General features: G+C 33.4%; 1 protein-coding gene across 1 annotated transcript in view; it reads right to left on the bottom strand.

The window, feature by feature from the left end:
- Nucleotides 1–12346, bottom strand: part of LOC106106815 — an 88788-nt gene that overhangs the window by 25261 nt on the left and 51181 nt on the right. Inside the window, exon 3 of the mRNA XM_013287474.1 lies at nt 8863–9017. Within this exon, the coding sequence (XP_013142928.1) occupies nt 8863–9017 (155 nt within the window). The remainder of the gene's footprint in view (nt 1–8862; nt 9018–12346) is intronic.

Below are 12346 nucleotides of genomic sequence, written 5' to 3' on the forward strand. Positions count from 1 at the left end.
AGGCGCCCGCTCTAAAGAGTATCGAAAGCTATATATCAACCGAATTGACCAAAAACGGATTGAAGTCTTTTACGAGCTTATTTTTACATAGAATATTTATAAAAGTTTTATTCTACATCTATGGAAAATTAATTTAGTGTTTAATAAAGCAAAATTTCGCAGAGTACTTCACTTATTAAGCATGCAATTTGAATTGCGAAGTTAAAACAAGCAGACCGCTTAAATCAAGCTGTCAGTAAAACACTGCTGCAGGAAACGTTGCGAAAACGTTTTTATACGAGTAAATCAACGCCTTGATTTATTAATGTTGCATTTTATAAGAAAAACCATAGTTCAACCCTTTTATATACAAATTATTGCGTAATCTAACTTCAGCACTCAGAGAGTTTAAGTGGTAATAATATTCTATATGTGTTTAGTGACAGATAGATTGGTTACACTGAGCTACTGTTAATCGTCATTAAAGTATTAAGGGCCTGTCCCACCAAATTGTACCACCTCTATCACTGGTGGGACAGGTCCTAGGGGTGGAAACATTACATTTTTGTTTAAATTAAATAGTTCGATATTTTCATTCCTTGTTTTTTTAATTTTTGATTTACAGTTATACATCGATGGATTTTATTAACATTTTCATTATATCACTAACCACATCCGTTTCCGAACTAAACGAACGACCAGAATAACGTTAAATAACTCGTAAAGTTTACCGCGACCCCAATAAAACAATTACTATTTTTTCCGGTGTCTTAAATTTATTTCTACGTCATAAAATTCCATAAATATGTTTCAATTTTTTTAAACAATAATAAAAATGAATTTCATTAAATCAAAATGAAGTAAATAATTTGGCTGAGTAACTTAATTCCATCGTTATGTGAATACCAGGACTGATAGATCAATACAGAAACAGTTCTCAAGGAATTCTGTCCCAATCCACTTTCTGTATAGAAAATACATCAAAGACACGAAAAGTGTTTGCTGCGAAAGTAAATTTCATTCAAACAAAAAATGTAATGGAACAAATACGTACTGAAAAGAATTTATAAATTGTATTTCATTGCGTTTGATAGAACCCGTTCTCTTTAGCTTTATAAATAGTAATCAAAATTTTATAAAGCTTACAAAAATATGTGTTTTATCAAAGCCAGTTACACATGCTTAGTTTAATCAAAACAGTCCACATTAAAAAATCTAACGTGTGTAAGCAAAACAGAACTGTACTGTTCAAAAATTGTTAAATAAAACGGAGCGTGTCTAGCGGGCTTTATAGACATAGTAATATTGGTTCGTGTATGTTCGTTTTTTTTTTATAATACGAGGTTGCAAACGAGCAAGCGGCCACCTGAATCCACCGAAATGGAAAGCGACCACTGCCCATAAACAAAAGCAATTGCAGATGCGTTGCCTACCCTAATTGACGGAGGAGGAGACGCACAAAAAGAGGACATTTCCCCTTCCTATGCGTCTCCTCCACCGTCGAATCCACTTTTCCCTCCCATCCTTTCCCCTTAAGAAAAGGGTGGAAAGGAAAAGGGACAAAAATTAGGCCTCCGGCACCACACTCATCAGACGAAACGCGGAATTGCTTCGCAGATGAAATCTCGAGTAAAAGCAAGTAAAATAAACAGCTATTCCAGGAAGAATATAAAAGAACAGAAAGAATACTCTCATAATAATCATGTTCATTATAATCGTTTCAGATAAGACAGTATAATAAAGAAAGAAAATTGTATCTTGAAATAAAGTTGTTTAGTACGTGACTAAAATGATCGTAACAAGTGAGACGGCTCGAAGGACCAATTTCACGCCGAGGTTTCCTTAAGCCACATAACAAAGCTGATGACAATTTATCATATTTTCTTTTGTTCATTTAACGCTTAGGGAGTGAAAGAAAATAAAAAGAGACAATTCAAGGTTCATTTGATTTAATCTATTTTGTTAACAACATATTAGTTTAAATCCAGACACGAATTATGTTGTAAGCAAACAAAGATATCAAGCCTTTCTAAAGAAAAAAGTATGAACAATATCATAGTGTACATTTAGATAACATTATATTCACTTTCTTTGCAATAAATTGAAATATGTAACTGCAATTTACAAACGTAATATACGTTTGAATTTCGACGTCCCACGCACGAAATTATTACCAAAACTACACTGCATTGAGGCATATCGTCCACCGAATTTGCTGCAATATTAAACGTGACGATGAATTTAAACAGTGACATTAATTACGTCAATTTCAGTTTAACGGACCGCTTATCATTTGGTTTTTGGCTATTGTTTACTGTTCATTAATGTATGAACATCTACAAACATAGAATATGATTATAGACAAGAATATCGGTAATTTAATATGTAATATTTAACCTTTAACAGTGGTAGAGCCCGCTTTAACATCTTCGCAACGAATGGGCTGACTCGCCCGGTGTACTACGACCACACAGAAGACAGGCGTGAAGTGGAAGCAATTCCGCCTTTCATCTGATGATTGTGGTGCAAGTGGCCCAGCTTTAGTCCGTTTTTTCCACCCTTTTTCTTATAGGGATAGTATAGGAAGGGAACGTGGATTTGAGACGCATAGAGAAAATATTCTCTTTATGTGCGTCTAGTCCTCGATTAAGGGTAGGCAACGCATCCACTCTTGCGGATGTCTATGGGCAGCGGTCTCTTCACCATTTTGGCGAATTCAGGTGGCTGCAAGCTCGTCTGCCATCTTCTGTTATTAAAAAACCTATTAGTTCGAAATTACGTCAGTTAAACAGTTCACATAGCAATTTAAACTTAAAAAAGTTTGCAGTTCTGTGACAGATAAATTTTGTTTTGGAATCTGGGTGTTTTTGATACTTTTAGAATTGTTTTATTAATGTTTTATTTTAAAATCTAATATTATCTCTGACTGTTTAAGGACAATATTTTAGACCCTCTTCACATTTGGGATTTAATAAGATTAAAGTGACATGTGTTGAACTTAGACGAGAAATTACGTACGTGGGAGCAAGTACACAATATTTTATTGTTTATATCGAATTTTAATGTTTCTTAAATATTTTTACATTACTTCTTGAGGTTATATGTTGTTCAAATATTACTGCTTACTTCGTTAACAAATTTTAGCAGTAGAAACTCATAGTAAACCGCACTATATCGTAAATCAAATCTACTGACAATTCTTGCGAAAGGATTAAAATCTTACTATTATAAATGCGAAAGTTTAGATGGATGGATGGATGTAAGTTAGAGTTTGTAGCCTAAACCACTGAATGGATCTCGATGAAATTTGGCTTTGGTGTAGAGAACAGTCTGAAAGAACACATAGGCCACCCGCTTTTGTTTTTTTTTTAGTTCCACGCAGACGAATTCGCGGGCGAAAGCGTCTATAAAAATATCATACCTTCAAACATAAGAATGGTTAGGTTCATGAATTTTTCATATTGGTCGCTATCTAAGACCTATTATGCAGATAATCTCAGTATGGAAGGAAACTTAAGATTTTTCGAACTCCGACCACGTGAGCGACACTGCATTAATATTCAGACATACATTATGCAAACACGACTAGCGGGGGCACGCCTAGTCAACTTTAATCCACTTCGTTTCACATTCATAATTTATACTAACATTAAAAGCATAAGATACTCTTGCGTTGCACAAGTTTCTGTTTTAATTACAATTTAAATATTGTCTAACACATACTTATGGATTTTTGAATAAACATCAACTGACACTCTTCCAACGGGGATACCTTCTCTAATTTAGAAGCGTTAAGTCCACTAATTCTGTCCCTAAATTAAATATATTATTAATTGCATAATGTACCTAAATATTTTTTTATAATATAAGATGCAAACGAGCAAGCGGCCACCTCAATCCACCGAAATGGAAAGCGACCGCTGCCCATAAACGTCCGCAATTGCAGATGCGTTGCTTACCCTTCATTGAAGGCGGATGAGACGCTCATAAAGAGGACAGTTCCCCTTCCTATGTGTCTCCACCACGGTCAAATGCACTTTTCCTTCCCATCCTTTCCTCTTATGAAGGGTGGAAAGGGAAAGGGACTAATATTGGGCCTCCAGCACCACACTCATCAGACGAAACGCGGAATTGTTTCCAGTTCACGCCTGTTTTCTGTGTGGTCGTTGTATTACACCGGGCGAGCCGACCCATTCGCGCGACGATGTTAAAGCGGGCTCTACCACTGTTAACTATTTAGTTGCATAATATACCATAAACATTTGTAAGAATGCAATGTTCGTGGTCTCTGCTTGTCTCTGGATAACGGGCGTGAGGTATGTTTACGTTTGTTTTAAATTTTGTAATAATTGAAATTGCTTTCAAAATTTGAAGTAAACATTAGAATACGTAATGAGACATTACGGCGAAATCAATTAGATTTCGTTAAACATTGAATCTTGCCTTGAATAATAAATCTTCTATGATATAATTTTACCTACTTTATTACCTAACTTTGGTTATTCACATTTCATATTTTTAAATAAATATTAAGTAATTAAAAAAAGTATTTTGAGAGCGTCGTTGGCTCAGTGGTTTAAGCACTTGACTTGTAATCTACAGGTCTTGGGTTCGAATCCCGCTGTGTACCAATGTTATTTTCGATTTTTTGAATTTTCATATGTAGGATTCAATTTTCATGTGACTAACTTCAAAATTTTAATGAAATTGGCGTTCAATCGTGCCTTTATCATTCATAATACTTATACATATTTAAATTTCGTTTCAGTATTGCGCCGGTAATCAGTTTAATATTTATGTTATATGTTTAGATGATCAATTGTACATATACAGAACACATACACGTTGATTGTGGTTTAATTTCTATAGATATATACGTGAAGCGTCGTGTGCCGGCAATTTGACGCCTGGACGCCATTAAAATTCACTCATGAATTATGTTAATGAGAACTTAACCTTACTTAAAACATTAATTGGATTTTGTCCCGTACCTGATACGTAGATCATGTTTACTGATGTAAAGATCTTCAGAGTTGACAAAAATAATAAAAGTACGTTACACAGGGATGTTTAGTAATTAAAAAATTAATAACTTCTCATATGAGTTTTATGTCTGATAATCACTACAATTTTTCTCTTACTCTCTCTCTCTCTCTCTCTCTCTCTCTCTCTCTCCGGATCGTTTCCTCATTCCTGAGGGTCGCGACCACTCTCCAAAACACACACACACACACTCACTCTTACACTCTCTTCTCTTACTACAAAGACTATATTTCATGGCTTTCCAAATCAAAAAATAAACAATCCACTGTCTGAAACAATTATTAATAGATCAGTAGTCAACTATTTTTATAATTTATTACATAAACTAATTTGTTTTTTTTTTTATATTACAAGATGGCAAACGAGTTAGCAGACACCTGAATTTGCCAAAAAGCGAAGCGATAACTGCCTATATACATCTGCAATTGCAGATGCGTTGCCTACCCTTAATCAAGGGAGGAAACGCTCATAAAGAGGATATTTCCCATTCCTAAGCGTCTCCTTCAGCGTCAAATCCACATTCCCTTTCGATTTAAGAAAATGATGGGAAAGGAAGGGGACTAAAATTAGGCCTCCGTCACCACACTCATCAGACGAAACTCGGAATTGCTTCTACTTCACGCTTGTCTTATGGTCGTAGTATTACACCGGGGAAACCGACCCATTCGTGCGAAGATGTTAAAGCGGTCTCTACCACTGTTTGAATTTGAATATCAAAACAGACGGAAGTGGCGTTGCGTGTTGAAACGAGCTCGCTTAAAAGCCATTGTAAGGATAACTTGACGTTAAACTATTCCACAACAAACCTACAAATATTCCAAGTTAAAGTACTTCTTACTTATTACTTAATATTATAAATGCAAAAGTTTAGTTGGATGGATGTTTGTGAGAGTTTGTAGCAAAAACTGCTGAACGGATTTCGATGATATTTAACATAAACAAGAACACATAGGCTACACACTTCTGTTTTTTTAATCCCACGCGGATGTAGTCGCGGGCGAATGCTAGTGTACTATAACACTGGACATTAAAAATTCTTGTAACTCAGTAAAAGTTTTCTTTACTGAAACCTATTAGAAAATTAGTTTGGTGGTTTTAACTTATTAGGTACAAACACATCAAAATTATATTAAAAATATCGTTCAAAGAAATTCTCTTATAAAACTACATTCATACATAATTATTTAAAAAGTCAACTTGATAGAATAAAACAATTTCTACAAGTTCAAAGCAGTAAAGTTTTAATATTGTAGAGGAACAAGTGTTACATGACACTTTTATGACACTTTCCCGTACGAGATCGCGAAGGAAGGATTTTCTTTGAGGAACTCCTGTAGTGTGATTTAGTTACATCTTCTTTGTGTGAATACTTCTTTTAAAATTAATGTGTTTTATTTTTGTAAAATATTGAAGTATATTATTTATTATTACTAACTATTATAAACTAGCTTTTAATTGCAACAACGTCTGTGTTAAATTAATAAAAAGCGCCGGCACCCAGAGATAAAGCAGCTTTCGAATGACTTTAATGCAATAAGCTCAGTAGTTTTTGAGTTTATTCGTTATATACAAATCTTTGTAGTTCATAACATTAGGTATTGCTTTATTAAAAGTAAACAAACAGTTATCGTTGCAGAAAAATTACAGAGATGAAAATAAAATAGCAACAATTATTAGTAGCAAAGTGCAGTGAAAATATTCACGAGTAAATAGAGAAAAGTATTCCAATTGTATGTCACTAAGAAATGACTGTCGCCTTGGATACGAGCCAAGTAGATGACACCAAAAGTAGAGCAGTATTCAAAAGTGAAAATAATTGTTATATTTACATAATACTAATCTTATCTTACTTCTTACTAATATTATAAACTAGCTTTAGCCCGCAACTCCGTCCGCGTGATATAAAAAAACTGAGTAGCCTATGCGTTCTTACATACTACCCTCTACATCTATGGCAAATTTCATCAAATCCGTTCAGCCATTTAGGTTACAAACTCTAACATCCATCCATCTCAACTTTCACATTTATACTCGTAATATTAGTAAAATTATGATTATAATATGAGAATGATGTGAAAGTTTATATAGTATAGGATGTTAGAGTTTTTAGCCTAAACGGCTGAACGGAATTCGTTAGAATTCGGGATTTAGAGGATAGTCTGGAAGAATACATAGGCTATTCACTGTTTTACAATCTCAGGCGGACGGAGTCGCTGACGAAAGCAAGCACTTTGTTTACAGCTTAAGTAATAAAGTACTTTGCATATTGAATTTCATAATATTAAACTGCGTGTAAAATTTAATTAACGGGCTCCCTTAGGCAGTTACGAATTTTCAAACGACCAATCCTTTATTGCGTCTAGACATAGTTTGCATGACACTTGAAACCCTTATTGTAAACAAATTTAAGTCAGTAGTAAAAAATACAGTTTTAAAAAAAATATCCCAAATTAATACTTGAAATCTACACTAATGTCAATCATCAACCAACCTCTGAAGTATTATTAAGTGCCTCTTTGCTTAACAGACCCGTAAAGTGCAATTATAACCTTACGTGACACATATACATTGGTGAGAATGAAATTTCTACTTCAAACCATTTAAATGCTGCTTAAGGAAGACTTAATTTAAGTGATGAAAAAGGCTTGATAGAACATACTTTTGTTTATAACGTTTTAAACTTGAAAACTCGTCTACTCTATTTGAAAGTTACGTAGTTTTCTAACGGTAATCATTATTAGTACAATTGAAATGGAATGAATAAATTTGAAGATAAAACTACTAACTAAAGCATTTAAAAGGCCACTGTAATCCACTTGATATAAATGTAAGTTGGTCGGAACATAGAGCTTTAATAGATAAAGTTAACGACCACAGAGCCGCCATCGAATGGAATTAAGGGGCAGTTTCATTAAACAAATAGTATTTTAATTATGATTATTATCGTTAAATTCACTTACACGTCTATAATACTCCAAAGAAAAATGTAACTCTGAGTTACATTCTTCTTTTTAATTTATGGTACTCATTTTGTATACTAGCTTTCGCCTGTGACTACATCCCGTGCAATTAAAAAAAAAACAAGAGTGAGTAGCCTACGTGTTCTTCCAGACTGTCCTTTACTTCTCTACCAAATTTCATCGAAATCCGTTCAGCCGTTTAGGCAAACTCTAACAAACATCTATCTGTCTATCAAAACTTTCACATTTATAATATTAGTATATTTGAAACTATGAAAATGCTAAATAATAAGTCGAGTAAAAATCTAAATAGGCAATTCAAATGTATAAAAAGTAATCTATTTAGATAATACATATTATTAAGGGCTTCGTGTTAAAACCAGTATCGCGTGTAAGATAATGCATCGGCTTAAAAATAAGGTAAATAAAACGATTTTAAAACACGCCAACGGCAATGGGATTTCTGAACTTTATCTCAGATAAGCTTTTAAATACGTTAACCGTACCTTAACCTTTCTATTACGTTACAAATTAACTTATTCTAGATACCAACCTGAGGAATAAATTAAATATTCAATTTAAATGAACGTTATAATTGAAACAAGCATTGTTATTGTCGTGTACATTAGAGTAATCTAAATTATGTTATTGCACTCCTTGTTTTCTGATGATTTTATGGGAATTCCGATTCACCAAAAGAATAAAATTGTGACCGTTACCATCTCTTTGTAGACAGTGGCGACATATTCCATGTTTCGGCAAACCTTAGAAATAAATTTTATAAAGAAACGATTAGTAAAGAGTTACAGATTTTATCTGCCAGTAGTTTAGTAAAAGCACACCTTATTTAGAGCAGCAAAAGTTCAAAAGGGGCACTCACCGTTACATCGCTGTGGGTCGATCTGTGCATGCAGTATGGAGAAGCCGGGCGCAATGATGGCGGGCAATGTGCGCGATCGCAGCAGTGGCGGCGGCCCTCGTCGCAAACACACGCCATCCGCCGCTGCAGCCGCTGCCGCCGCCGCGGCCGCCGCACTACACAAAGAAAAACGGTTATGTACAGTCTCCTCTTCTTGAGTAATCAAGCATCAAGATCTATTGATTCATTTTATTAATAATGTAAATAGAAATGTTGCTAAACCCTGCAACGGTTTTGCTAAAGTTACAGTGGCGTAGCACATCTTTTTAAGAGAGGGTTGAACTTTGACTAAACTATCGCACAACTGTTGTGCGATTGTCGATTGTCTCGCAGCCAATTTAACTGTTTAGTTGCACAACTAAAAATGGAGTAGTGTGCGCACCTCCATACAAGCTCATAGGAATTAAAGCGAGACTAAACAGTTTTACGATAGTTTTGTCAAATGTATGATATCTTACAGAATAAAATAAAACCATTGAAGCATCGATGCAATAATATTCAAATTCTGAACACTAAATTTATCAACATAATTCAATATACTTTTTAAAAGTTATAGATGACACGCAATCGATAAGGAAAATATTTTAATTTTTTAAAGCAGGTCAGTTGCTATTTGGTAGAATTAGTAGGACTAGTATCATTAGCATTAGGCTTCACTGTTGTAGTTGTAATAGATTGATTTTGCAGTCCTATGTTAGTTGCGTTTAATGCCAGAACTGTATTATTAGATGTCAGATTTTTTGTTGTATCGTTGCCCCTTTTTCTCCCGACATTATCTTTAAGTTCGATAAAAATTGGGTTTCCAGCGCCTGTTGTTGTAACGTTTGATTTATTCCCAACTTCACATCTTTTTTTAAGAAAAGAATTACCTAAAACAGAATTTGAAAACAAATTATTATTTTTTATGTGTGTAGCTTGTTGCTTCTTTTAGTTTTTTCTAATTTTAATCTCTTAAAATCTGATTTATTTCATTGATTTTACATTAAGTTTCAGTTAAGAAATCGATGTTTGTAATATTTCAAACCCTTACCTGTAAAAATATTATTAAGTCCAGGCACATGGACATTACCGTCACCAACCGTAATATCAACATGAGTTTGACCAATATTAGATACACCTGTAGCATCTAGATTTAAAGTACTGTTACCTTTAGGAAATAAAATAATCGATAAATAAAAAATAAATAACTGTCATAGAAAATTGCCTGCATAAATTATACCCGTTTCTCCAAATTTAAGTTTAACCTCCGCTTCTCCAATTGCACTGATTCCATGTGCATTTAAATTGACATCAACATTTTTCGGTAATGATTCACATTTGACAGAATCTCCATTATTATTGGCAAAATTATTATTTACGTTATCACCGCGGTCATTTTTCTTTCTCTTTTTATCTCGCACTTCTTTGAGTTTTGCTTCTAACTGTAATTACATTTTATTATGATAACGTTTTACTAATACTCCTATCTAATTTAGAATTAAACAACAAGCTTATATTTTAAAAATAGTAGATCAGTTTTGGATGGCTACAATGGTAGAAGACTTAAGAAGTAGATCCATACTATACTACTGCATATGATTAAGAATGGAGTGAATTCAGATATGATGGATAATACAGAAGCATGGAAGAGCATACTGTCTGCCTCATGACAAGGGAATGTGATGTGGGACTGAATCAACCTTCCTTTTTCCCTCCATCGTCAGATATTGATGATGAACCTTGTGAGAGGATTGTAGTGCGTAGTTAATTTAATTTTTATAATACCATATCTAACAAAACATCTTTTTGTTCCAAAAATGCTTCATCGACAAGATCGCTGCGTCGTTTTGGATCTAATATAGTTTTGACAGGTGGTGCAACACTTGAAATATTTGCTTCTACTTCATCCGAAATTAAAGACAATGTGACCTTTAACAAAGTAAAATTTAAATTAAAAATATAATAAGATTCATATAATTTTCATGGTTCCAGTCTAATACAATTGAAGTCATAAAACAAACCTTAATAAATTTACATTCAAAATGAGACAAAGATAACATCAAATAGACGCATGATAAATAGACCTACGGTTATAAAAGCTGGAATTGAGATAAATGAGATTAGCAAAAATTAAACACGTAGAACTTTAATCTCAAATAGAATTTAGAATTAATGTATTTTACAACACTTGTATTGTCTTAAACTTTACTTGAAACGATATATTAGTTGCCTTAAAGTGTTTTAATTACACTATTTATTATTTTGGTTCTTTTAGTTTGCAAAATTTTATAGATCGATTTTATTTTTTCCACCGATAGATGTCACTTTTATCAATATGTAACATAAGTATTTTTTAAACGAAGACGGAGGTAAGGAAGCTAAGTAACTATTATTGTGATAGTTAAATTAAGCAATTTGTATAAGGTATAACTTACGAAAATAGCAATGTAGAGTAGTTTAGTAAGTGCCATTCGTGCGTTTGCGTGCGAAATCAGAACCAATAACCGCTGAGCATTTCAGAAATTTTACGATCTGTTTCAGAAATCGACGTTTATAAATAAATACAATTTAAGTGAACTTTATTGGTTTAATGCAACATGCTTGTGGAACGATGTAAGCCGTGCCGACTAAAATAGGAACCAATTACGACGCGACACTTAAATGTATCATAAAAGGACAATTTTACGATATTATAGCTATTGTGTACCTTGCCTATAAATATGTATTTTCATATTTTGTGGAAGAATATTTTACAACCATATTTCAAGCTCATAACCTAAAGGGGTAGGCAAAGAATATACAAAGTCTCACGATCCTTGCACACAGATAATAAACTAAAAAAAAATATATGAAGCTTTTTATTGTTATCCAATAATTAACTAATATCATCCCATTCCTTTAACAATTTATAATCTTAATATGAGAATACCGCTTACTAGATATATTTTAGGTTGTCTAGATGATAAAAGATAACATTTTTTGTGGACATTCTTGAGAAGCAGTATCATTTTTCTTCCATTTTCATTGCCATTATAAGAAAGAAAATTATTAACCTTTCATACCTGTCAGAGAAGATAAAGACTACTTTAATATCTTAGACCAGTTTCTTTTTGTTGGTGATGTAATATTTTTGTTTAACGAAAGAAAAATAGTAGCTCGTTTAAGAATATTGTCAACTAAAATCCTAGACAAGCTCAGTCCTAAAAAGACGTATTTAAATAGACATTGTATAGGTTGAGGAATTATCATATACCTGCCTTTTGACCTATCGGCTATCTGCACAGATTATACTAATGCTATAAATTCGAAAATGCTGATGGATGGATGTGTGTTACCATAATTACGTAATGGCTGCCTAGATCCGGATAAAATTTGGTGCAGCGCCCATTCTAAAAGAAGAAATAGAGCAATAAAAAGAATTTATTAATTCCACGCGACAGAGTTAAGGGTAACTGTGTGTTCCTTA

Source organism: Papilio polytes, unplaced genomic scaffold (genome assembly GCF_000836215.1).
Source record: "Papilio polytes unplaced genomic scaffold, Ppol_1.0 DF822067.1, whole genome shotgun sequence".
Lineage (NCBI taxonomy): Eukaryota > Metazoa > Arthropoda > Insecta > Lepidoptera > Papilionidae > Papilio > Papilio polytes.